A 25,330-nucleotide genomic window follows, 5' to 3' on the forward strand; every position below is an offset into this window, starting at 1 on the left:
CTACCTTTTGTCACTTCTACTTTTTCATCCACTGTCCAGTGGGTCGGCCCACGCTTCACCCCATATTTCTGAGGAGGACCACTTCCCAACGTTCATGAGCAGGTTCGAGTGCCTCCAGCCTGGGGGGTAGCCACTCACACCCTACCCACAAGTGAGCGTGACCCACCTGCACACTGTACATGACACACACACACAGCACAGGCCTGTATGGCTCTCACATGGATGCTCACACACACAGAAACACATGTGTGCCCACATAGACGCAGCAGGCCACACCCCACCCCCAGGCTGCAGGGAAGTGAAACCCTGCCCCAGGGAAGTGAAAGACTGTGAGCCCCGGTTTCCAAAGGGCCTTTGTGGGAACGGAACCCGCAGTCACTGTCTCTGGAGCTGTCCCGAGGTAACTGGGGTCCCTTGGGTGGGGCTTGGGGCTGAGGCGTGTAGGTGGTTGGGGGCAGTAGGGACTCATCTGGGCGGGGGCCCGCCCTTGGGGTGATCCTGGGGGTGGGAGGGGCAGGGCAGCTGGGATTGCGCCACTTGCCAAGGTCCCAGTTCGTGACTCAGGCTCACAGATGCACAAGTTCCTTAGCCTGCAAACAAGCTGTTTTTGTAGCATTTTTCTGCGCCTTCTTCTAAAAGCGTAAGTGCCAGGCCCCAGAGGGAGGAGATGAGTGAGCACCTGGACGGGGTGACTTCTTGTCCCGCTCGGTTGGGCTGCTCCTGACCAGCGCTGGACACACTTCCGTCTGGCCGGCTGGGAGGAGCCCTGGGTGCTGGCCACATGGATGCTGTGGGGTCCGTGGAGAGGACGGAGTGGGAGGTTTGGGGGTGGTGGCTCCTGTTCAATGTCACTGGGGGAGAGGGGACGAGAGGTGGGGTCCTGGGTGGAGGACGTGGGTGGGATAAGACAGCTCTGTGATGGGTAGTGGTGTGTAAGGGATGGTGTCACTGTCCCCTGCCTGGAGACTTCAGGTTCGGCAAACACTGTCATCTGGGGAGAGATCTGGGGACCTGGTGAAGGGGCAGGGATTTTCCCAAAGCCCAGTTCTCAGATTTGAGGTCCAGCCCTGCCACGCTGGAGTCTGATATAACCACTGAATAATCGAAAGCCAGCCCTGGAAAGGATCTTGGACAAGGTGTCCTGATGATGATCACACTTTCAATTAAAAAAAAAATCTATTTAATTTATTTATTTGTCTGGCTGCATCTGGTCATAGTTGCAGCACCTGGGATCTTTATTGCTGCATTTGAACTCTCAGTCCTTTAGTTGCAGCATGCTAACTCTCACTTGCAGCCTGTGGGATCTAGTTCCCTGACCAGGGATTGAACCCAGGCTGCCTGCATGGGGAGCGTGGCGTCTTATAAGTATTTTATTCCATATGAACAAAATTGACACACAATTCCCACTTTGAGAAGCACTGGTCTCACCCAGTTCACCCTTGCTGCAAGTGAGGAGACAGGCCCTTAGACATGAAGCGATGAGCCCGACGTCTCGCCAGGACATACTCATTTGGGGCTGGGCCTGGGGTCTCCTCATTTACAGCCTTGATACTTCCTGAGAGAAAGGAGCATACCCTCAAGTGTGCATTAGGAATTCCACATTCATGTGGTTCCAGGAGTCAGCCCAGGTCAGGGGCTGCTGGTAGATCCAACCAGGGAGTTCCTTGATTCTGCCCACAAGCCCCTGCTCACTGGCCACCCAGGCCAGCTGCTCTTTGGGAGCTGCCGGAAGCGTCAGTGCTCAGTTTCTGAGATATCGCCGTTGATACTTGCTGCATGCTCAGCAAGTCTTGCACACTCAGTGGGGCAGATCTTCAGATCTGGGACAATTTCTTTTTTTTTCAATATTTTTTCAAGGTCTTTACTGAATTTGTTACAATACTCTTTCTGTTGTGTGTTTTGATTTTTTGGCTATGCAGCATGTGGGATATTATTGGGAAATGAAGACTTAACCACTAGGCTGCCAGGGGAGCCCCTGGGACAATTTCTTATATTATTTATTCCCTTTTTCCTCCCGTCTATTGTTTCTTTTTCCTTCTGAAATGTGTTTTTTTGGGTGTTGGTTTCCTGAACCCAATATTCTTCTTTTCTTCGCTCCTGTTTTTGTCCTGCTTTCTTAAATCTTCTCTTCATTTCCATCTTTTAATATTGCTGGTAAAGGTTTTAAATTTCAGTACTCCTGCTTTTAATTTCTGAAAGCTCTTTCCTGTTTTGTGTATTTTTCACACTGTGCTTTGCCTGTTTCATAGAAGCATGTTTTCTCGTTCCTGTAAGGAGGTTAACCATGGTTCTTCTGGACTTCTTTTTATTTTTCTGTGCTAGTTCCTTGTCTGGGCTGTTTTTTTAGTTCCTTTCTCATGTTGTGGCTTTCTTCACAAGCCTTGTGACCTTCTGCTCTCTGGTTACTAAGTGAAAGTCGCTCAGTCGTGTCCAACTCTTTGCGACCCCACGGACTATACATTCCATGGAATTCTCCAAGCCAGAATATTGGAATGGGTTACTCTTCCCTTCTCTAGGGGATCTTCCTGACCCAGGGATCGAACCAGGGTTTCTTGCATTGCAGGTGAACTCTTTACCAGCTGAGCCACCAGGGAAGCCCAAGAATACTGGAGTGGGTAGCCTATCCCTTCTTCAGGGGATCTTCCTGACCCAGGAATGGAACCGGGGTCTCCTGCATTTCAGGTGGACTCTTTACTAGCTGAACCACCAGGGTTATATTTGAAAGTAAAACCCAGACAGTCTATGGTGTCTTCCTTTGAATGTGAGCAGGGCTCGTCAAGGACGAGCTCCCATCTGGGAGCTTCATGACGAGTGTTTGTGTGGGGAGACTGTCCTTGCCCATCTTCAGGGATCTCTTCTCCAGGGTCTCGGAGAAGAGTTTTTTGTATGCTGCCTCCTGGTAATCTACTGAACCTCCTCCAGCTTCAACACTTAGATCTGTAGTTTTCTGCCCCCTCCCCACCTCAAGTCTACAGCTGAGTGATCTCCTCTTCCAGGCATCCCAGCATCAATGTCGGGGCGGCTGGCCCTGCCCTCCCTGCTGCTGGCCGTGATTGTGTCTTCTTTTTGCCCGGCCACATCCATGTCCGGAGATGACATGCGAAACCAGCTGTTGACAAGAGAGAAGATGATGCGGATTGGGGGGCAGTTGGTGCTGACTCAGGAGGAGGAGCTGGCCAACCAGAGGCTCAAGGCCCTCAAGGAGGCTGAGATGCATAAGGCCTTGAGTAAGGGGAGCATCCTGCCCAGCATGCACTTCTTCCAAGCCAAGAACCTCATTGAGAAAAGTGAGGTGTTTAACATCCTGAAGAAGATGCCTAAAGGTAGGTGCCTGGAGGGGAGGGTTCTGGGGCCCTGGGGACTTGGAGGAACTAAATTGCATCTGGTGGTTTCTCTTCTAGTGGAGCTCAAACTCCATGGGGGTCCTGTGTGCTCCTTCTCCCTGGTGGACAGGGGGCGGGAGTCCACATGGCTTCTGTCCACCCTGGAAACCAAAACCCCGGCTCTGAGGGGACTCAGTGTCAGACAGACAGGGAGGAGGCCTGGGTGTCACCGGGCATCCCTGGTGGGCTTGCAAGTTGTCCCCCACAAGAACCTCATCCCTCCTTTCATATGCTCTTCTAGCCTTTCCAGGGGCCAAGTTACCAAACAGGATACATCCTGGACAAACATATTTCTTGTAGTTCATTGCGAGCATCCACTGGGAAAAAATGCATGACCTGAGTGTTGTGAATTAAGTTTTATTTGGGCAAAATGAAGACTATAGCATCTCAGATAATTCTGAGAAACTGCTCCAAAGAGGTGGCGGTGGGGGCAGGGGGGAGGTCAGCACATATGTGATTTTGGTGAAGGGGAGTTCCTACAATCAAGCACACATTTTTTGCAGGTTTTTGCTAGTTGTGTGTAGATTACTGTTAGTCACGAAGAACAGATGTCTCCCTAAAGGATTTCAGTGCTTTTCTAGATATGTGGAGATGCAAGAAGTGGGTTCATAAGCTCATCTCCTGAAAATATCCAACTATCAGAAAACTGTCCAGCCAGTTTTTCCTAGAGCACAGAGGGCCTCGTTTCTGCTCTCCACCCTGAACTCTTTTCAGGGGTGTTGAAGGCCAGCAGCTGCAGCAGCTCATAATTTAATCCTTGTAGAGGTAGATGGCAAGTGCCAATTTGTAGCTGAGACTAGTACAGAAATGTGTCGTCACTGTGAACACATAAATTGCACTTTGCAGCTTGTAAGGATTTTTCTGTCCTTTTTTTTTTTTTTTTAGTATTGTAGAGATTAAACAATGTAAAAACTGTGAGGTCGGTAAGGTAGCCTCACTGTTTAGGTGGGGAACATGGCAGAGCTCATACAGTGGGACACCTGTCATGGGGTGAGCATCAAGGCCGGAGAGCAGAGGAGGTGGACACTGAGCCTCAAGTCAGGGTGAGGTCTGGAGGAAGCTGCTCGATGCTGGCAGGAAGCAGGGAGCTGGCAGGCAGCGGATGGGGTAATGGGGAACTGGCTGGGGGACTCCAGGATCCTGGGCAGACAGGCCAGGGGGCAGGTGGGGCTCCTCTTTCTTAAACCCCCTCACATGACACTGGGCCACTTGAGGACTTGTTTGGAGGTCAGGCTCCTGACAGGAGCTGGAAGCCGGTCTTCCAACTCCAAACCTGCCTGCTGCCTCTTGAATGAGACCACCCAGGATCCCTCCTGGTGAGGGAGGGAGTCAGGGAACCAGGAGGCTGTGGCCAGCTCTGAGCCGCAGAGGGAAAGGGCCCTGGGTTCCCAAGAACTTCACCCTGTAGAAACCCCGCCCACCCACTCTCCCCCTCAGGGGCCGCCCTTCACGTCCATGACTTCAGCATCACCAGCCCGGATTGGTTGGTGAAAAATGCCACGTACAGGCCCCACTGCTATTTTTGCTTCACCCGGAGGGGGATCCCGCAGTTCAGATTTGCTCATCCGACTCCCCCTACCCCGAAGCCGGCAGAATGTCCCCAGTGGGTTTTGCTGGAGAAGTTTCGGAAGGGGCTGCATAACGTCTCGGAGTTTGACAACAGGTGGGTGTTGGTTTGCAAAGAGCTTGTCTCGCATCTTCATGGGTGGGGGTGGCATAAGGTGTCCCCGTGCAACAGACCTTTCAAGAAACACCTGACCTTAAAAAAATCAGGCGGCTTTTTTCTTAACTGTACAGGATGCTTTGCTTCACCACAGTGTTCCACGCCTTTCCCATCCAAAGCAAACTCCTGGTACGTGTAGACCTGATTTGATCAGCAACTCTGCTGCTGTGTCTGGACCCTCAGCAAGGGTGCTGCTGCTACTGCTGCTAAGTCACTTCAGTCGTGTCCGACTCTGTGTGACCGCATAGATGGCAGCCTACCAGGCTCCTCCATCCATGGGATTTTCCAGGCAAGAGTACTGGAGTGGGGTGCCAATGCCTTCTCCGTCAGCAAGGGTAGAGACCAGGAAATTCCTGGCTCTCAGAGCCGAGAGGGTCCCAGGTGGACGAGATAGCCTGAAAACATAATGAGCAGCTTCCTAACAGACCTATGAAGAATTACTATAACTCTTCTAATCAGAGAACCATCTACAGAGGGCTTTCTGGAACTGCTTCCTTTATGAGTAAGAAAATGCTGCTCAGCCTGGGTAAGGAGGTTGTTCATGGCCACACAGCTGATGAATGAATGGCTGAACAGGGAAGTTACTCATGTCCTGGGCTGCCAAGCCCACAGTCATTTCCATCAGACCTCAAGTGTGAGCTTGCTGGGGCTGCCCCAGTGGGATGCCAGAGATGGTGGCTTAAAGGAGAGAAATGTATTTTCTCACAGTTCTTGGAGCTGGAACTCCGAGATCGAGGTGTGGGCAGGTTTCTCGGAGGCCCCTTTCCTGGGCTGATGGCCAGCTGTCTTCTCACTCTCTGTGCAACCCTAGGGTCTCGGATGCTGGCCTTGTTCATGCAGCTCTCTGCCCTTGGTGCTGGTGGTTTTAGTTACACAGTTGTCTGACTCTGCAGCCCCATGGACTGCAGCCCGCCAGGCTCCTCTGTCCACGTGATTCTCTGGGCAAGAATACTAGAGTGGGTTGCCATTTCCTCCTCCAAGGATCTTCCGGACCCAGGGATCAAACCCTCAACTCCTGTGTCTCCTGCATTGGCAGGCAGATTCTTTACCACTGAGCCAGCTGGGAAGCCACCACCACCAGCTCCTGAAAGGCCCCATCTCCACACACAGTCACACTGGGGATTAGGGTTCAACATATGAATTTGGGGGATGCAATTCAGTGCACGAAACCTTCCAAGGAGAGCTTGACCTGGGATGTTCGTTCTGTGGGGTCAGCCTGGCTGAGAGGCGGAAGGCAACAGGTGGGCCTGGCTGGGGTGGGTGGGTGTGTGTCCTGCCTGCTGTCTCCTGGGGAGCAAGTGCAGGTCCCAGGGTGGGGGGCCTCCACCGGAGCAAGGGCCGGGGTGATGGCCTGTGGCATGCCTCCCCACACCCTCTGTGTCCTGACAGCCTGCTGAGAAATCTCACTCTGATGACCGAGAACCCCCACGTGACTTACACAGACCAGGATGCGATCTGGGCCAAGTTCAAGACCATCTTCTTCGTGATGGGGGACCTGGTGAGGTATGCACCGGTGTTCCGGGACTACCTGTCCCAGGGCCTGGAGGAGTTCTATCAGGACAACGTGCTCTACCTGGAGATCAGAGCGTCACTGTACCCGGTGAGCAACCTCTGCTCACCTCTGCTTGGGCCAGGCTCTGCTGTCACCCTGCAGAGTGACAGAGTGACCGAGTGACACTGGCTCCCCACCCTGGTGCCCCGCAGCACCAAGCCCCGGCTTCACCCCCGGGGGTCTGGCGCCTGTCCAGGGGCCATGTGAGCACGGAGCCCTGGAACGCACTGGGCTAGCCCTCACTGCCCATCACCTCCCTTCCCCCCTGACCCCCACGTCCCAGCGTCCCCAGACACTCGGGGCCTGCTGGTGCCTGGACACCTACCTGCACTCTGGGCAGTGCCTCGAGCCTGAATGTCCTCGACAGCCTGCTTTCCTGTCAAAGCGTGCTGCAGGATGGCGACCTCAGTGCAGGGACGCTGAGCCATCTGGTACACGGGTCTGGTTGCATGTAGAGTGGGGGCTGGGAAGTCCCTGGGGGTTGGTCTCTTCTGTGGGCAATAGAGATGTCTGATTTGACTTTGAGGAAGGAAGGTTAAAGGGAAAGGAATGGAAAAGATTAGGAGGAGTCCAAAAATATCCCAAAGTGTTAAAGTATTAAAAAGAAAATCGCTGAGTAGGACCTTGAATGTTGGCCAGTGGAAAAGGGTGACAGAGTCTCAGGTGCATGAGCTGGACCGACCTCAGCTTTGCTGGGGTGTCTCGGGTCCAGGTTGGGGGCAGAGTGGGCGTCCTATGAGGAGCCCAGGGGAGCCAAGTATGGCTGAGAGAGGATGCTCCTGGTGGGTCTTGGAAGAGGACTTCTGGGGGGCGGCGGGGTTGGGGTGTCCTAGGTACTGACTGACTCCCTCTGGGGGACTCACAGGAGTGTGAATGCTTAGTAGTGCAGGGGAGCGGCTCACCCTCAAGTTGTCCCTTGGCCTGTGGGTTATTTTGAGCAGAAACAGTCAAGGCCCATAGGACTCAGGAAGAGCCTTTGACCTTCCCTCTAAGTAAAAAATAGTACTTTTATTTATTTACCTATTTTTGGTTGCACTGGGTCTTCGTTGCTGGCTGGGTTTTTCTCCAGTTGCGGTGAACAGAAGCGATCTTTCATTGTGGTGTGAGGGCTTTTCATTGCGGTGGCTTCTCTTGTTGTGGACACAGGCTGTAGGTGCACGGGCTTCAGTGGCTGAGGCTCCTGGGCTCTAGAGCAGAGGCTCAGTAGTTGTGATGGATGGACTTAGTTGCTTCACGGTGTGTGGAATATTCCCAGACCAGGGAAGAGAGACCCGTGTCTCCTGCGTTGGCAAGTAGAATCTTACCCACTGCACCACCAGGGAAGTCCTCCTCTAAGTTCTTAAAGAACCTAGATGAAGGGCCCATTCCCAGAATAGAGCTGTCACCAGTCTCTGCAGAGAATACCGCAGGTGTGGTACAGAGACTTCAGGGCTTGAAACCAGAGTCCTCTCTGTCCCTTGTCCCTGTGGGCCCAGAAAACATGTATTCACCAAACACTTGCTGTTTATCACCTGGTGAATTGCTTTCCTCCCCTTTGAAGTCCCAAACCCCCACCCCCAACTCCCTCTTTGTCTTTTGAGCTGAAGAGGTATTTAAGGCGAGAGCTTCAGCCATTTGGGTGAGTGGCTCCCTCTTCCTGCGTCTCTCCCATGTACAGTTGTTATGAAGCTTGTGCTTCATTTTCTCCTGTTAATCTGTCTCATGTCAGCTTAATCCTTAGACCAGCCAGAAGAACCTAGAGAGAAATGCCACCCCCGCTCCCCATCTACCCCATCCCCCCCAGTCCCCACCCCACCTGCCCTCCCCCCTCCCCCCTCCTTGACAGCTGGCCAGTTGCCTAGGTGGCCCCAGGCTGCCACAGCCCAGAAACCCTGGCAGAAGGTGAGAACCCTTATCCATCAGTCAGTCCCCGGATCTCTGCCTGCAGCGTTTTTGGAAGCAGGAGCGGTAAGAGTCTTTTTTCTCATTTCTAAAATTAGGTCAGCAGGAGAAAATATTTGTGGAGCTGGTTCCTGGGGTTTAGAGCTTCTGGGATGGTAAAGTTGGTAGAGCTCTGGGCTTGTTAATCCTTTTCCTCCCAGAGATGGTGTCTGTTTTCCTGTGTCTCTGTCTGTTGTGTCATAAGGAGGAAAACCTTTGGCATGATGCCTTTTCCTTTTTTCTTGTTCTGTTTTGAGAGTTTGGCCTCAGGACCAGTGAGAAAACTCGCCCTGGTCCTATCATCCAGAAGATGCAGGCACGGGGCATTTGGTGGCCAGTCAGATCCAGTGGGATTCTTGGCTGTCACTGATGGTGGGAAGCACACAATCGTGCTGGCTCCTAGGAGGGTTTGTCACAAGGGGTCCCCGTCCACGGGGGCTTCTGTCATCTCAGCCTTCACTACAGTCTTTGCTTTCTCAGACCATCTTGGGGCGCCAACTCTCTGGATCTGGTGTGGCCGTGTTCTTTGCCCTCTCCTGTAACACCTCTTGTTCGTGGTTAAGCCACGGAAAGCCTGATTGGTGTGTGTTTGTGTTAAGATCCTACTCTCCATGGCAGACACTTTGAACTGGAGAAACTTCTAAATTGGTAGATATTTTAGCGACCTCTCTTTGCAAACACCTGTCTTATTGGTACCAATGTTAAGACCAAAAGGTGGATACAAAGAAATGTAACCTTAATTCAAACACACAGAATGGTTTGAGAAGCAGAATGGAATGGGTCTTTCAGATGCTGATAAAGACGATCTGTTAATTAGCAAGCCAGTGGGGGCCCTAGAGAAAGGAAAGGGGAAGAGGGGAGCTGTTATGGACTCTTCCCAACAAGGTGGACAATTGTAAAGGGTCACTGGGGGACCACAGGACTGGTCACAGCAGCGTGGGAAACTTCAGATGGCTGTTAAGAAATGGGATGCTAACAGTGGACATTGATGGGATTAAAGCAGGTTTTGATACAGCACTCCCTAAGGTTGGGTGGGCTAAAGGGACCTCCTACGAGTTTACCCAACAAGAAAGGGCCCCAAACAAGTCCTCCCCCTCTTTACCCCAGTTTGGAGAAATTTAAAAGCCAGAATGCAGAGATGATAGCCAGTAAGCCAATCCATGATCACCAGGGGCAACAGAGGCTGTTTAACCAAGTTAAAGATTGACAGTAAGGCTTGGGTCTCTGGGCTGGATCCCTGGCCAGGGACCCAAAGCCTTTTGCAAAGAAGAGTGGAGGGAAGTTCCCCCGACGCCTCAACGTCGGGGGAGGGGCCCCATGAGTTGCTGCACCAAAGCCACTAGTGGATCTGACTAGGGGTGTGAGGGTAGACAAAGTTATAAAGGTCAGAATGTTGGGGCGAGTATTTGATGGGAATGGCTGTGGTGTCCAGCTGACAGTTTCCAGACTGTCTGCCCACGTTCATCCAAATTACTGAGTCAACCAAGGCCTCGGGGACTGACTCCAAGGACAGCAGTATTTCAGTCTTGTTACCAAATGCCATAGTCTTTGTAGGCTCAGAAATTCTACTGTTTGTACACCCAGAAGTAAAAGGGCTCCAGAGACTGACACACATTGACCAAAGTCGTAAGTGACAGATATATGCACAAGAAAGTCAGAATACAGTTTTAAGAGAAAATTGCCAACTAGACCAGACACGTAGGCTTCCTGATTGGTAAATTCTGTCTTGAAGGCAAATCTGTTTCTTTTAAATTGAAATATAGTTGATTTGCAGTGTTGTTCTGCTCTATGTTGCAGTGAAGTGACTGCATTTTACGCACATACATTCTTTTTTAAATACTCATTTCCACCATAGTTTATCCTAGGAGATTGAATATAGTTCCCTGTGCTATACAGTAGGATCTTGTTGTTTATCCATCCTATAAATAATAATTTACATCTGCTAATCCCAAAGTCCCAGCCCTTTGCTTTTCTTCTCAACCCTCCTTAGCAACCACAGGTCTGATCTCTACGTCTGTGAGTCTGTTTTAGTTTTGTAGATAGTTTGTGTCACATTTTAGATTCTACATATAAGCGATATCATCTGATGTTTCTCTTTCTGACTCACTTTACTTAGTATGATAAGTCTCTAGTTATATCCAGGTGCTGCAAATGGCATTATTTCATTCTTTTTAACAGCTGAGCAATATTCCATCGTATATATACACCACATCTTCTTTATCCATTCGTCTGTCGATGGGCATTTAGGTTTCTTCCAATCTGGGCAATTGTAAGTAATGCTGCTATGAACATAAGGGTGTATGTATCTTTCCAAATTAGTTTTGTCTGATATATGCCCAGGAGGGCAATTGTAGGATCATATGGTAGCTATTTTCAGTTTTTTGAGCAACCTCCATGCTGTTCTCCATGGTGGCTGTACCAACTTACATTCCCACCAACAGTGTAAGAAGATTCCCTTTTCTCCATATCCTCTCCAGCATTTATTATTTGTAGACTTTTTAATGATAGCCTTTCTGATTGATGTGAGGTGATACCTCATTGCGGTTTTCATTTGCATTTCTCTAATAATGAGTGATGTTGAGCGTCTTTTTTTTTTTTTTTTGATGTTGAGCATCTTTTCATGTGCCTTCTGGCCATCTGTATGTCTTCTTTGGGGAAATGTCTATTATGGTCATCTGCTTATTTTTCTATAGTTTTTTTCTTGCTGGATTATATGAGCCATTTGCATATTTTGGAAATTAAGCCTTATCTATTGCATCATTTGCAAATATTTTCTCCTATTCCATAGGTTGTCTTTTCATTTTTTTTTAATGATATCCTTTGCTGTGAAAACCTTGTAAGTTTGATTAGGTATTATTTATTTTTTTTTTCTATTGCCTTGGGTTGAAGGCAAATCTTTTTTTAAACTTTCTATGTATTTATTTTTGGCTGTATTAAGTCTTTTTGCCAGAAGTGGGCTTTCTCTAGGTGTGGTGAGTAGGTGCTACCCTCTAATTTGCAATGCAAGCACCTCTCATCATGGTGGGTTCTCTTATTGCAGAGCCCGACCTCTAGAGTTTGGGCCCAGTGGCTGCGGCACAGGGCTTAGTTGCCTCATGGAACATGAAATCTTCCTGGACCAGGGATCGAACCCATGTCCACTGCATTGACAAGGATTCTCAACTACTGGACCACCAGGGAAGTCTGAAGGCAAATCTTAACTTCTACTGAAGCCAAACTATCTGATATTTTTCTTCTTCAGAATCTGATACATTTTTAAATCCTGGGTGGAATCCCTAAAGGGACTCTGTTGCCCTAGAGTGACTTGCTCGGTTGGCAGGCCCTGTGGTGGAAGCTGATCCTGCCCTGAGAACCAGTCATTCTTGAGTCAGGACCCCTTCCCCCACCCTCCAGGTCTCTACTCTCCTGTGCGTCCTGTACTGGCCGCCTTTCCCTTGGGTGTGTTCATCCTCCTCCAGGTCATCCCAGGTGAGGGTGGGCATCTCTACCAGAATCTGGTGTTTGTTTGACGGTTTAATGCTGAGTACAGACTTTTGTTCCTATTTCTTATTCTTGGGAAGTGGGAGTGGGACTGACCTTGCCCCCAGGAGAACCTTTGCCAGCCTTGTGAGCAGAGTCAATAAGTACAAATGTTCCTTTCAACAGAAAAGAGAGGGTCCAGTCCACCTTCCACTAGGAGAAGAATTTTGGAAAGAGGTGAGCTCGCCTAGGGCTGGCCTGTGCAGGGCGGAGGACAGGGCATCTCCCAGAACCATCATTCCCAGTTTGCCCTGAAATCCCATCTCTCCCCTAGCCTTGGCTCCCCACCTCCAGTCCATCCTCCTCTGGAGTCTGGCTTAAGCCCCACCTCCCCCTCCCCCTTCTTGGAACTGGCTTCCTCCCAGCTCTGGATCCCCAGTTAGCCTATGAGTCATTCCAGACCACCTCCCCCTATCCAGGCCCTCCAGAAGCCCCAGGAGTGGTCATCACACTCAGGAGTGGTGGGTGTACACGGGACTAATTTGGAGGTGCTCTTTGGCTTCTGACCTACCAGGATCCCAAATCTGGGGTCTTGAGTGGGGCCAGGAAGCAGCCCATTTAATTAGCCAGCCACCTCCACCGCCACCCTGAGGTTCTGATTCAGGCTCTCTGACCCAGACCACACTTTGAGACCTTTTCAAGTGCTTCATCTGCACCGTCTCATCTGAGCCTCACAACCTGCAGTTACACCCGTGGGAATGAGGTGGGGAAGGGTCGAGGGGTCTGGCCCAGGCCACGTGGGCAGTGAGCAGGGACTGGGCTTTGAGACTTTCGGGTCCACATCACGTCTCAAGAGGTGCTCCCTGAGGGAGTCTGGCCCGGGGGTCGCTTCCTGCGGTCACATCCTGCCGGCTTTCTCAGTAGTAGGGAGTGGGAGGGAGGCCTCCACACGGGGAGGGGCCTTGGGCTCCGGTGGGGAGGGGAAGAGGGGAGAGATGGCAGGGAGAGAGGGTCTGAGCCCGTGGCAGGCATCTGGGGAAGTTGCTGAGGAATTGCATGGAGGGTCGGCTTCCTCACCCCCTTCCCCTCTTGTCACACCCCCTGGGGACAACTGGCTCCGGGGTCTCCCCTGGGGAGCTGCTCAGCTCCCCTCTCTCGCCAACCCCTCCGGACCCAGCCAGGATTCCTAGAAGGTGGAGGCCCAGGGGGATGGGATCTGCCCATGGTTCTGGCCTGACCCCGGAACAAAGGCCCCTTGCCATGGAGAGTTTCGGGCTGACGCCCCCATTCCCCTGAGTAGGGGAGCTATCGGCACATTACCAATCCAGACGTCTGCCCTGGAATTCTCTTCTGAGCCCCGGCCTCCCCTCCCTGCTCGTGGGGCTAATTCAGGGTCTGGGACGAGGCTTGATGGACTAGGCTGCCGGCCCAGCCTCCTATTGTGTCACTAATGCTCCATCACAAAGGCCACTCGTCCTTAGCAACAGTTGCTAGGCGGGTCTGATCTCCCCGGACCCCATCCCCGCCCCCATGGCCAGAATCGGAGACTCTGACTGGATCGGGCCAGCCTTCCAAGTGGAGCTCCCAGGGGTTTATCCTCAGGAGCTTGCCTGGTTGGCCCTGACCCGTGGGCGGTCTAGCGGTCGGGGGGGGGGGGGGGGGGGGAAGGGGGGACAAGCCTGGGAGCCCAGGATGGTCGTTCCCAGATACCTTCTTGGATGCTGTCACTGGTGTGACCAGCGGTCCTAGTGCTCCCCCTATCCACCCCCGGGGTTTTGTCATGGATTCTCAGCAGACTCCTTCTCTAGGAACTCAACCTGGCTTTTGCTGTAGTGACCATGTTTCAAGTTATTGCTGCTGCTCTAGGGAATCCTGAGGGCAGCACCTTCTACGGTGTTATTCTGTGACTGTGCTCCTCACAAGACTGTGAAACCTAGAGGCACATACAGGAGAATCACCTGGGCAAGTTTTAAAGAAAAAACCAGCTTCTACCCAGGGAATCTGATTTAATTAACCCGGGGTAGGACCCAGGCATTTTCTTCTCCCTGGGTGGCTGGAGACTTTGAGACCACCCCCCACCATGCCTCCAAGTAAACTTAGCCATCCCCACCCCCCACTCCAGCCTGGGAGCAGGAGCAAGTTTCTTACCCTTTCTAAACCTCAAAATCCTCATCTCTAAAATGTGTACTGGTGGAGCATGTGTACTATGTCTCTGCAGTCGTGTCTGACTGTTTGCGACTCTATGGACTATAGCCCATCGGGCTCCTCTGTCCATGGGATTCTCCAGCAAGAATACTGGAGTGGGTTGTCATTTCCTCCTCCAGGAGATCTTCCTGACCCTAGGGATTCGAAGTTTTGATCCCTTCCAGATCCCTAGAGCCTGTGCTCTGCAACAAGAGAAGCTACCTCCATAAGAAGCCCACACATCGCAACTAGAGAGTAGCTCCCACTCTCAGCAACTAGAGAAATGCCCACACAGCAACAGACCCAGCACTGCCAAAAATAAATAAATAAATACAATTTCTTGCAGTGACCGTGTTTCACACCATTGCTGAACTCTAGGGATCTAATTCGGATCTCCTGCATTGCAGGCAGATTCTTTACCATCTGAGCCAGCAGGGTTCTTCGTCTCTAAAATGAGACCCAGCTGACAGAGCAAAAATGCCTAGTGAACAGGAGAAGCTCCAGAGAGTCAGGCTCTCCAGGTGAAAGCTGGCTGTGTCTCCAGTCAGAACCTCTGGGTCCTAGTTTCTGGTTTGACACAAATGGATTGTGTGCCCTCGAGCAACTCTGACTCCAAACGTCCCTTTTTTCCTTCAACTTCACATTCTCTAATTCCATGATATCATGCTGCTGCTGCTAAGTCGCTCCAGTCGTGTCCGACTCTGTGCAACCCCATAGACGGCAGACCACCAGGATCTGCCGTCGCTGGGATTCTCCAGGCAAGAACACTGCAGTGGGTTGCTATCTCCTTCTCCAATGCATGATATCATAGACAATGGAAATTTCATAATCTTACACTGGTTTATGAAAGTTGTATGTAGTTTGAATAACTTCCCCACAAATACAGTTCCTTAATTAAACTATAGTTAAGGCTTGCCATAATCTGAATTGAATCCAATGTGGTTTTTTTTTTTTTTTGATGTGGACCATTTTTAAAGCTTTAATTGAATTTGTTTCAACATTGCTTCTGTTTTATGTTTTGGTTTGGTTTTTGGGCCACAAGGCATGTGGGATCTTAGTTCCCTGACCAGGGATCTATCATCCGTTCACTCTCTGCATTGGAAGACGAAGTCTTAACCTCTAGACTGCCAGGAAAGTCCCTGAGGCCAACATTTTTTTTTTGAAACCCTTTTGCTAAATCACTTCACTTTAATAAATTGTATTTATTTATTTAGTTTTGGCGGTGCTGGGTCTTTGTTGCTCCTCGGGCTTACTCTCTAGTTGCTGAGAGTGGAAGTTACTCTAGTTGCGGTTCGTGGGCTTCTCAATGCGGTGGCTTCTCTTGTTGCAGAGCACAAGCTTTAGGCATTCAGGCTTCAGTAGTTGCAGCACTTGGGCTTAGTCACACCACAGTGTTCTGTTCTTGGGGACTGCAAATTACATTTGCAATAGCCACATTAACAGGAGAAAAGGCATAGCAATTTTATTTGATGTTAATGTTTTAACTTTATGTGCATGGACACCTTCATGGAAAAGAAGTGAAGACCCAAAGAAGTGGGTATACCAGGTTCTGATATACTATTTTAACAAATGGTGATAAATTGTGGAGAAGCAGTAAGACAAAGGAAAGGGGGTTTGGCTTCTAGGAGTAGCAACTTGTGGGATGGTCAGTGTATGGGGGAACTAAAAGAAGATAGGGGCTATTTTGTCAGGTTTGTTTGTTCAAACCCACTCTGGTGCCCGTTTCTGTCTCTGCTGGTAAGCGTGGGTGTCTCTCCTTCTGGAATAGGAGCTGGAAGGCGATACCTTCCAGACAGAAATATACGTCTTGCTCTGAGGCAGACGGGTGGGCACGGAGATCTGTTTGCCTTTGAGCTTCCTATTTGCCTTTAGTTCAAAATAGTCCTGCAAAAAGTGACAGGTTTGGGGGTGGCACAGTCTAATTACTCTTCAGGACCCCCAGAGATGAAGAAGCAAAAGGCCTGCTCTTCTCCACTGTGTTTTTTTAACTCTGTCAAACCTACTGTGCATCCCTGCATCTTCCCACTCTGCCTGTGGCCATGTCACCTTGGTGTCCCTAGTGGCTCGGTTACCTCAGGGTCCCCCGCCTCGGGGTGGGAGAGTGGGGAGATGAAGAGGGTCTTCAGACCACTCTTTCTGGCTGGCATCCTGTCCTCAGCTGGCCTGCTGCTCATTTGCTGCACAAACACTTCCTGAGTACCAGTTGCTTGCCAGACACTATTCTAGGTGGAAGGACCCAGGTTTGAATGAGAAGCAGACACCCCAGCCTTACAGTACCAAGAGCCTCAGCCCATTGAGGGCTGGGACTTCTGGTCAACCTCAGAGGCCGTCAACCAGGCTTTGGAGATTGTTGGCAGTTGGGAATGAAGTTCTGCCTTGTTCACCTCTGACGTCTGGCTGGAACCCTGCTTCCCTCACAGGTGTATGAACTGGACGGGACGGTCTACAGCCGAGAGTGGTTGGTGAGGACTTACGAAGAAGTGGCTCATAATTTTGCAAAAACGCATCCTGGGTTTATTGGAATCAAACTCATTTTTTCAGATCACAGGTGAGAGTGAGTGAAGCTGAGCCTGGAGGAACTGGGAGGACAGGCTGTGGGCAGAGCCACGGGGATGGGAGGGGATGGGACAGGAGGAGAAAAGGGTGAGGAAGGTCAGGGAGGCTGTCGCCAGGGGCAGAGACCCTCAGGGCCCAAGCACCATGGGCTCCATGTGCCATGGAAGTCCAGGATATGACCTACCCTGGCCTGGGTGGTCAGTTATGGGGTTAGTGTTTTTCCCTGAATTGTTCCAATGGTTTTGTTTCAATTGGTGGCCGGGTTCTGCCTCACAGCGGCCCCATATGTATGGCAAGCTCAAGCACTGCGAAGACAGACCCACCCTGGCTCTAAGCAAGTGCAGAAAGCCTATAACAATTCACCTGACTTTACCAAGGAAGAGTCTCCCTCTTGCTGAGGGGCAGTCAGTCTGGATAGACTGTGCCGTGTCCAGCTGGAGGGCTGGGGAGGGGCAGCCGCCCCTCAGCAAACAGACCTCCCTGGAGCCCCTCCCCTCCCGGTGAGACCTGGGGCCACTGGAGCTGGTGGGCCAGGGTGCAGCTGGCAGTAGTGGGTGGTGAAGGCTCCCTGGGGACTGGTGGCAGGAGCTCCAGGGCAGGGCTTCAGTGCCAGCTGCGTGGGTGCAGGGAGGGACGGGCAGGTGTGGGGGGCGCAGGGGTAGGGATCTGAGTGGGTGGGCCAACACCTTCCCCCATCATAGGCCTGCGCCTTTTCTCTTGGTGCTCCTGTGGCGATGCTCTTGCCTGGTTCCTGGCCTGGGCTGGAAAGGAGAGAGCTTCGGGGGAGATGAGGCAGCCTGGTCATCTGGTTCTGGAGCACTCTGGCCTTTTTGACTGAATCAGGGGACAGGCCCATGTGCCCCACAGGGATTGGGTGGCCACGGCATTTCACAGGTGCCCAGAGAGCAGAGAGCTGGACATTTCCAGGACCATCTCTCAGGGACACAGGGCAAGTTTCGATCACGGCCACTTTTCTTCATCCAAATGCAGACAAGTAAAACCTGCCCTGTGGACCCCTACCCCACTGGCTTTCCAGAGACTTGGGTCCCTCTGGTGCAGCCAGACTCCTTGACGGGAGTGGATTTGGGCAAAATGTCTGTGTTTAAGAGGGACTCAGCAGCCTGGATGGGGTAGGGTTATGTGCAGTTGTGCCGAGGGTTTGAGACACAGCAGCTGGGAGCCCCGGACGTGGTCAGCCGTCCACTTGGGAGCTGATACCCGTGCTTCTCTCTGTCTCTCCCGCAGAACCAAAAATGAGTCCCTCATCAAGAAATCCATCCAGACAGCCATGGATCTTCGTGCCAAGTTCCCTGGGATAGTGGCGGGGTTTGACCTGGTAATGGGCCCAGAGCGAAGCCCCCGGGGAAGGGCTGAGGGGCACTGTTGACACCCTCCCTTGGGGTCTTGGGGGGTGAAGGGAGAGCAGAAGAGGTCAGAAGAAGGCTGGAAAGGGTAGTTCCTGAACAGGAAGGGCCACGAGGAGAGGCTGTCCCCACTCCCCAGTCCCCACACTGGGCATGACACCTGGCTCTTCAGCCTGCAGCCCAGGGGTGTCTGGAAGCTGAGATGTGGCTGGGCCTTGGGGGGCTCTGTCCGGGATTCCAGCACATCCTTGGGTGGTGTCGCCCCCCCCCCCAACTCCCCTCTCCCCTAAATAACAGCCAGGTCATCCAGGTGACAATTTCTTAAATCTTATGAAGAAGCTAAGTTAGTGTAACCAGCTAGATGCATCTGAACCCTGTTTCTGGAATCTGCATGTCTTACCCAAGAGAGCTCACGCTCTTGCTCTCAGACCCATCGGGGCCCCGGAGCAGATCTTGAGGGCTTGTTTTCTCTGGACCAGGGTGTCCTCCTGGGGTCCTTGAGGGCTGCTCACAGGATCCAGCCTCCCCAAAATAGGGTGGGTGGTTATATCAGAGCCACACAGCCCTCTTTTCTTCCCCAGTCCTGCTACTGGTCTCTCTTTACGGCCACGACAGAGGCCGTGGCAGTGGTGGCAGGGCACTCCAGCAAGGTGAGGCAGGGGGCCGGCAGGTGCCCCACGTGCCCGCTCTGTCCTGCAGGTGGGGCGCGAGGACACGGGCCACACCCTGTACGACTACAGGGAGGCTTTGATGATTCCAGCCTCGCGGGGCGTTCACCTGCCTTACTTCTTCCACGCGGGAGAGACCGGTGAGCCTGCGACACCGCCGGGCACAGGGCTGACGGGCAGGGACCCCTCAACATCTCCGAGGCCACAGACAGGACCCCGGCCGGTGGAGGGACAGCCCTACGGCAGCTCACAGTGCATGTCCGCTTCCCGCACATTGCTGAGCCTGTGCTGATAGCAGTGCCCAGAGAAGGGGGCACGGTGGTGCTGGGGCAGCCGCGCTTCACATCCCCTACCCGTGGCTCTTACCTGGTCCTGCCAGGAGCGCACCCCACCCCCATCTGCAGGCGAGGAGCCTGAGGCTCCAGCCAAACAGGGTGACTGGTCCACCAGAAGAAGCTGGGAACCCTTTCTGATGATGTCAATTTCATAACGAGCGAACCCTGCTTTGGAGGTGGACTCATGTGCAAAGTCACACCCTGGGAGTTGGGGGGAGAGGGACCAACAGGCCAGTTCTGTGACTGGGAGTCACTGTCCACCCCCACCAGGCTGGGTGGGGGGGTGCTGTCGACTCCCACCAGCCTGGGGGAGCTGCCTGTCCACACCCACCAGGCTGAAGGGGGGCTGCCTGTCCACGTCCATCAGGCTGAGGTGGGGGACCTTAGTCTGCACCCACCAGGGTGAGGGGGCCCACCTCTACTCAAGCAGCCTGGCTGCCCTTGTTTCTGAACCGACATCCGCCTTGCCAGGTCTCTGCCCCTCAAAGCTCTGTCTGTGGTCTCACTGGTCATCGCTTAGCCTCCAGACGCTCCTCAAAACGTGTAAACCCTCAGCGGAAGCAGCAGGTCATGGCTGCAACGTCAGATCCCGGGGAAGATATGGGGGGCTTAGATCTGCTGCACCCTATCCCCACACGCCTCAGAACACCCAAGGGTCCGGCCACCTGAGAGGACCAAGGAGCCAAGGGTAGAGTCAGGATTTCACAGCCAGGCTGAAACCTGGCATCTCACACCAGCTCCAAAGCAAGGGTTCCTGCACATTTATCTCCTTTTCTGGACATTTCAAGTCCATTTGGAGCCAATTTAGATCAAAGCTATTCTAGGAGATGTAAAGAATGGTTTGTGAGGGATGGGAAGCTGGGATGACTCAGGGCGGGGCAGGGGCCGTGGCATTTGTTAGGCTTGAAGTCCCTGAGATTTGGTTGGGAAACCATAATCATCTCTGAAATCAATTCAATCCCAGGACATGGTCCTAGGAAAGGATTTTGCCAGGACTTGAATATCTAATGGGCTTCCCAGGAGGCTCCAATACTTTGGCTGCCTGATGTGAAGAGTGGACTCATTGGAAAAGACCCTTATGCTGGGAAAGATTGAGGATAGGAAGAGAAGGCTTCAACAGAGAATGAGATGGTTGGATGGCATCACTGACTCGATGGATGTGAGTTTAAGCAAAGTCTGGGAGATAGGGAAGGACAGGGAAGCCTGGTGTGCTGCAGTCCATGGAGGTTGCAAAAAGTTTGACACAACTGAGCGACTGAACAAAATCCAGGTGTCTTAGTAGGTAAAGAATTCACCTGCAATGCAGGAGACCAGTGTTTGATTCCTGGGTAGGGAAGATCCCCTAGAGGAAGGCATGGCAGCTCCCTCCAGTAGTCTTGCCTGGAAAATCCCATGAACAGAGAGGCCTGATGGGCTACAGTCCATGAGTTCGCAAAGAGTCAAACACAACTGAAGCGACCTAGCATGCACCTTTATTAAAAAAAAAAGAAAACATCTTTGAAAAGAAAGTGTTAGGGAACCAGTGAAAATTCACCTAAAGTACATGCCCTCACCAGCAATGGGAATTCTTGGGCTTCGTTCCCAAGAGAAATGTGGCATTTTCATAGTTCACATGTGGGTCAGTTAGGATGCTTTCGGCGTCCAGCAATGGGGCCTACACACCCAGTAGGACCCACATTCAGGTCTGTTGTGACCGTTCACCGTAATCAACCTTGCTGTCCTCCTGGGCCTGGGGTCTCTCCCCATTTGTTCACAGATATCACTATCTGTGTCACATCCGGGTGTGACTACATCCAGTGAAGCCAAAAAATAGTTGTTCCCTCCAGGGCATCTCCCTGAATGGTGGGGCGGGGAGCTGCAGGAGTCCCCCACCCCATCCCAGGCTGCTGGGGAGGCTGGCGGAGTCAGAACGGTCTTCTCACCTCTAACCAGGAGGCCCTGCCAGCGGGAAGGTCCAGTGGGGTGGCTGGTTCCTGCTGGCTGCGGCTACCTTGCCATGGGTTGTCCCAGGAGTTTTGTTAAAGATGGAAATTAAAGTAAGTGCACATTAATACAAGTCATTATAGTGACAGAGTCTGCAGCACATTGTAAAGATCTTACACATAAAATTCCAAGAAAACAGTTTCTAAAAACAAACATAAGATGTAAAGAAAGAATATGGGGAAAACGGGGGCAGGGAATTCCCCGGTGGTCCAGTGGTTGGGGGGCGGTCTGTGCTTCCACTGCAGGTTTGATCCTTGATCAGTTAATGGAGATTTAGATCTTGCGTGCCATCTGGTTCAGTCAAAAAAAAAAAAGAAAATACGGACTGTGGGTCAAGCAGACCAAGACTTGAAACCCACTTTTTCTGCTCTCTACCTGAGGACCTTCCCTCAGCCTATAAAGCCTGTGTAGGTTTCCGCTTCCTCACCTGTTACACACACACACACACACACACACACACAGATACATACAGGCGGGCCGTACCCACTCCGGCAGCGTTGTCAGAAGGAAAAGTGTGTGCACATTTGTGTTAATGTTCATTTCTCTTCCTTTTCCTGCCTGGGAACTCTGGGGTCTTCACCTGCCGAAGGTCTGGAGTCCTATCCATCCTACTGAAGACCCCTCTCTATTCCCAGATTGGGAGGGAACTTCCGTAGACAGAAATCTTCTGGATGCCGTGATACTGAACTCGACCCGGATTGGCCATGGATTTGCTTTGAGCAAGCACCCGGCAGTCTTGGCTGAAGCCTGGAAGAAGAACATCCCCATCGAAGTCTGTCCCATCTCCAACCAGGTACCGGCCTCCCCAGCCTCCCTCCCTGTGGTCACTCCAAGACGCCCTTGTGTCCCTCCACTCTCTCTCTCTCACTAGCATTCATGAAGTTATTTAGGAATGGCCTTTGCCTAAACCGTTCCAGGTAATGAGGGTCCCCAGTGGGGCAGGACCGTGGGCGAAGTTGTAGACAGAGCTAAAGGTGCCCTGGGGGGCACGCAGCGGGGAATGTGGGATCCTCCACTGCCACATGGCTCCTCGGGGCTCTGTGCTCAGGACGGCAGCTCAAGCTGGGCCAGCGGAGACGAGATGGTTGAGTAGGACTGGCTCTTCCTGCATCAGGACTTTGCCCAGAGCTGTCCTGATGCTCGGAACAGTCACAGGGAGAGAAGGGCCCGATCCTGCTCACGGTCTCACCTCCCTCGTGACGAGTCCTCAAGGATCCACGCTTGTCTATGCCCAAGCAGGTCCTGAGGCTGGTGTCTGACCTGAGAAACCACCCCGCTGCCGTCATGATGGCCGCCGGGTACCCCATGGTGATTAGCTCAGACGACCCCGCGGCCTTTGGGGCCAAAGGCCTGTCCTATGATTTCTATGAGGCCTTCATGGGCATCGGCGGGATGTCGGCCGACCTGAGGACGCTCAAGCAGCTGGCCATCAACTCCATCAGGTGAGTCTGCCGCGTGAACCACTCCACCACCGCCTAAGTCCACCGCTCTGAGGTGTGGGCAGAGGTCCAGAAGGTTCCCGTGAGCTTCTCTGCCTCTTACGCTTTACTGCTCTCGGACTGGGGACATGGAGCCCTGCCAGCACCCGAGGTCCCCTCCCGCTCCCTCCCCAGGCTGACCTGGGCATCCTGCCCCCCCGCCCCTACAGATACAGCGCCCTGTCGGAGACCGAGAAGAAGTCTGCCATGGATACCTGGGCGGAGAGGTGGCAGAAGTTTGTAGCTGGGCTGGCCAGGGGCCCCAAGTGAGGGGACAGCTCCACCTCTGCCTCCCTCCTCCCAATGGTCCAGAATCCAGGGAAGTCACCTCCGTTTGTCCATCAGGCCGCTGTGACTCTGGCCTGATTCACATGAGCCCCTAACTCATCTTCCTCTTCCCTTTGCCCTCTCCTGCTCATTTTCCCCAGAGCAGTGACTGTTTAAAGTTAAATTAAACCAGAGTACTCCACTGTGACAATTCAGAGCACTTAGAACTCACCCCCTACAAGCCCCTACTGGGCTCCCAGCATCCTATGAACAGGGGTCCCTCCCATGTTGTCCCAACCCAGGCGCCCGAGCACACTGGCCTCTGGCCTTGGGCCCCTCCTGGCTCTCTCTGCCGGGAATGCTCTTTCTCCCCACTTCCGTCTGCTGCCTCCTGTCACCCTCAGGCTTCGTTTCAGGTCCTTGTCTCAGAAAGACTTGTCCCTTGGGGCACCTTGCTCGCTCCCTCATGACTTCACCCGATGTGTCATTATGGATTTATTTCTGAGCGGCCTCCCTCCCCCAGACCTTCAGCTGCACAGGCACTCGTGGCCGGTTCACGTCCACTGTGAGCCAGGAGCCTAGCCTGCCCCTTGCCTGGTTGGCCCTCAATAAACATCATGTTGCAAGAATGCCTGTGCCCTGTCATGCTGAGCTGGGTCAGATACGTCTCCCAGCCCGGCCCTTGGGAGAAAGAGGGCAAGGAGCCAGCCTGGCCTTGCTGGGCCCTGGGTGTGAAGGAGAACCAATGCCTTCCTTACAAGGCCCAGCGATGTGAGTCTTCTTCTTATCCCCCGTCCCCTGCATGGAGCCCGCAGGACCTCCCCCTGGGCCCAGGCTCCTGATGCTGGACAGACTGCTTGACTGGAGTCTTCACCCACAGGCTGGTTCCCAGAGGGAGTCAGATATTCTCGAAGACCTTTTGACTCACAGCCTTCACCAGTCCCACGGTGGGGCATACAGGTCCCAGTTCAGCTGACTTTGATTCAATTAATGGTGACAACAGACCATAGCAGAATGGGCTTCGGTAGCATGTTTCCATGGTCACAGGGGTCTCCCAGGAGTGTAGGGTCTCTGATTTGGGAAAACAAACCAGCTGTGGTGCCTTCTTTCCTGTTAAACAGGCAGAGTCCAAGCAGAGGACCAGAAACACCAGTAGGGCCAGACCTGAACTCACCAGGTTGCTGCTGGCAGAGAAGGGAAAGCTGGTTTCACACACACCTTCTGGGACTTTCTGAGGGGCCCTGACATGCTGATCTTCTAACCTGTGTTAATCGAATTCTTATAAACAAAATCATGGTGCACAGTTGGAAGGGAGCATGCTGTTTCAGGAAATCTGTAGCAGAAGCTCCTGTTCACAAAACACCTTTTTCTGATTTGAACTCCAGGAGTCTATATTTCTTAGACTGAGGTCAAATTCCTTTTAAAAACTCTTTTATTATCATTTTGGCTACCCTGGGTCGAATCTCTCTAGGCTGAACACCCTCAGTTTCAAGAGGAGGGGGTAGAGACCCTGCCTTCTGATGGAAGATGGTCCAGGTCACATTAGCGGAAGGACACAAAAGATGACATAGAAAATGTCTGGAAGATAAAATCACCACATAGTGATTTTTCTGGTTCTACCATTTCTTCTATATTTATTAGCTGCCATTCTTCTGTAAGAAGAACTTCTTCTCATTGATCAATTGGTTGATTACCACTATGGCTCATGGATTTTGGCTATCAGTGGATTATAATCTGTGACAATTGTTATTTATTTTGATGCCCAACTTTTGTAGACGTGGTCACAGGAACTCTGTTAAGCTGGCTCCTGAGACTCTTGGATAAATTCCTTCTATTCTTTGAGCACTTATTTGCTTTCTGACACAACAAAATGTTTTAGGTTCACTTTACACTTTCCATGTCTGTGGCTGAAGATCAACCATTTCTCCAAAGAGCTCTGGTTCTTTTTCGTAGAGAATAATATTTAGAAGCCTTGATCTGGGCATTAGATGTTCCTGTTGCTACTGATGTGTGTAAAAATAATCAGATATACATAAATACAATTTATATATGTATGTGTGTATTTAGTCACTTAGTCGTGTCTGACTCTTTGGGACCCCATGGACTGTATCCCACCAGGTTCCTCTGTCCACGGGATTTCCCAGGCAAGAATACTGGAGTGGATTGCCAATTCCTTCTTCAAGGGATCTTCCTGACCCAGGGATCAAACCCGTGTCTCCTGTGTCTTCAAGATTGCAGGCAGATTCTCTACTCACTGAGCCATTGAAGAAGCCCAATTTATATATTTTAGAATGCAATATATATTTAGACACGTACATTTTATGTTTCCAAATTTATCTGTTTAAAAAAAAAAACATGGGTCTATATCCACATCTCCAATTCTATTAAAGACCATAGGGTTGATTCCAGCCTCAGCCCTCCCATATCCCTCTGTTCCCCACCAGTGAGAACCTGGCAC

At 51.9% G+C, this 25,330-nt stretch overlaps 1 protein-coding gene across 6 annotated transcripts; it reads left to right on the top strand.

Moving 5' to 3' along the window:
• The first annotated feature begins 281 nt into the window (after positions 1-281).
• Positions 282-24,923, top strand: ADA2 (adenosine deaminase 2). 6 transcript variants are annotated; one of them, XM_043882130.1, is made up of 11 exons: positions 282-400; positions 2,997-3,323; positions 4,821-5,046; positions 6,496-6,706; positions 12,224-12,274; positions 16,642-16,769; positions 18,023-18,113; positions 18,841-18,949; positions 21,763-21,920; positions 22,364-22,569; positions 22,776-24,923. In XM_043882130.1, the coding sequence occupies exons 2-11, from the start codon at positions 3,011-3,013 to the stop codon at positions 22,873-22,875; spliced, it is 1,593 nt and encodes a 530-aa protein (XP_043738065.1). In that variant the 5' UTR covers positions 282-400; positions 2,997-3,010; the 3' UTR covers positions 22,876-24,923. The 6 variants fall into 6 exon arrangements, with proteins under 6 accessions (XP_043738065.1, XP_043738067.1, XP_043738070.1 ...); XM_043882132.1 differs by having other exon boundaries at positions 22,367-22,569; XM_043882131.1 differs by lacking the exon at positions 282-400 and adding an exon at positions 518-640.
• Positions 24,924-25,330: the final 407 nt, after the last annotated feature.

This window comes from Cervus elaphus, chromosome 22 (assembly GCF_910594005.1).
Source record: "Cervus elaphus chromosome 22, mCerEla1.1, whole genome shotgun sequence".
Lineage (NCBI taxonomy): Eukaryota > Metazoa > Chordata > Mammalia > Artiodactyla > Cervidae > Cervus > Cervus elaphus.

Coding starts and splice junctions, on each gene's coding strand:
- ADA2 (XM_043882130.1), top strand. CDS start 3,011: ATGTCGGGGCGGCTGGCCCTGCCCTCCCTGCTGCTGGCCGTGATTGTG. Junction 16,770..18,022: donor CTCATTTTTTCAGATCACAG/GTGAGAGTGAGT, acceptor TCTCTCCCGCAG/AACCAAAAATGAGTCCCTCA. Junction 18,114..18,840: donor TAGTGGCGGGGTTTGACCTG/GTAATGGGCCCA, acceptor TCTGTCCTGCAG/GTGGGGCGCGAGGACACGGG.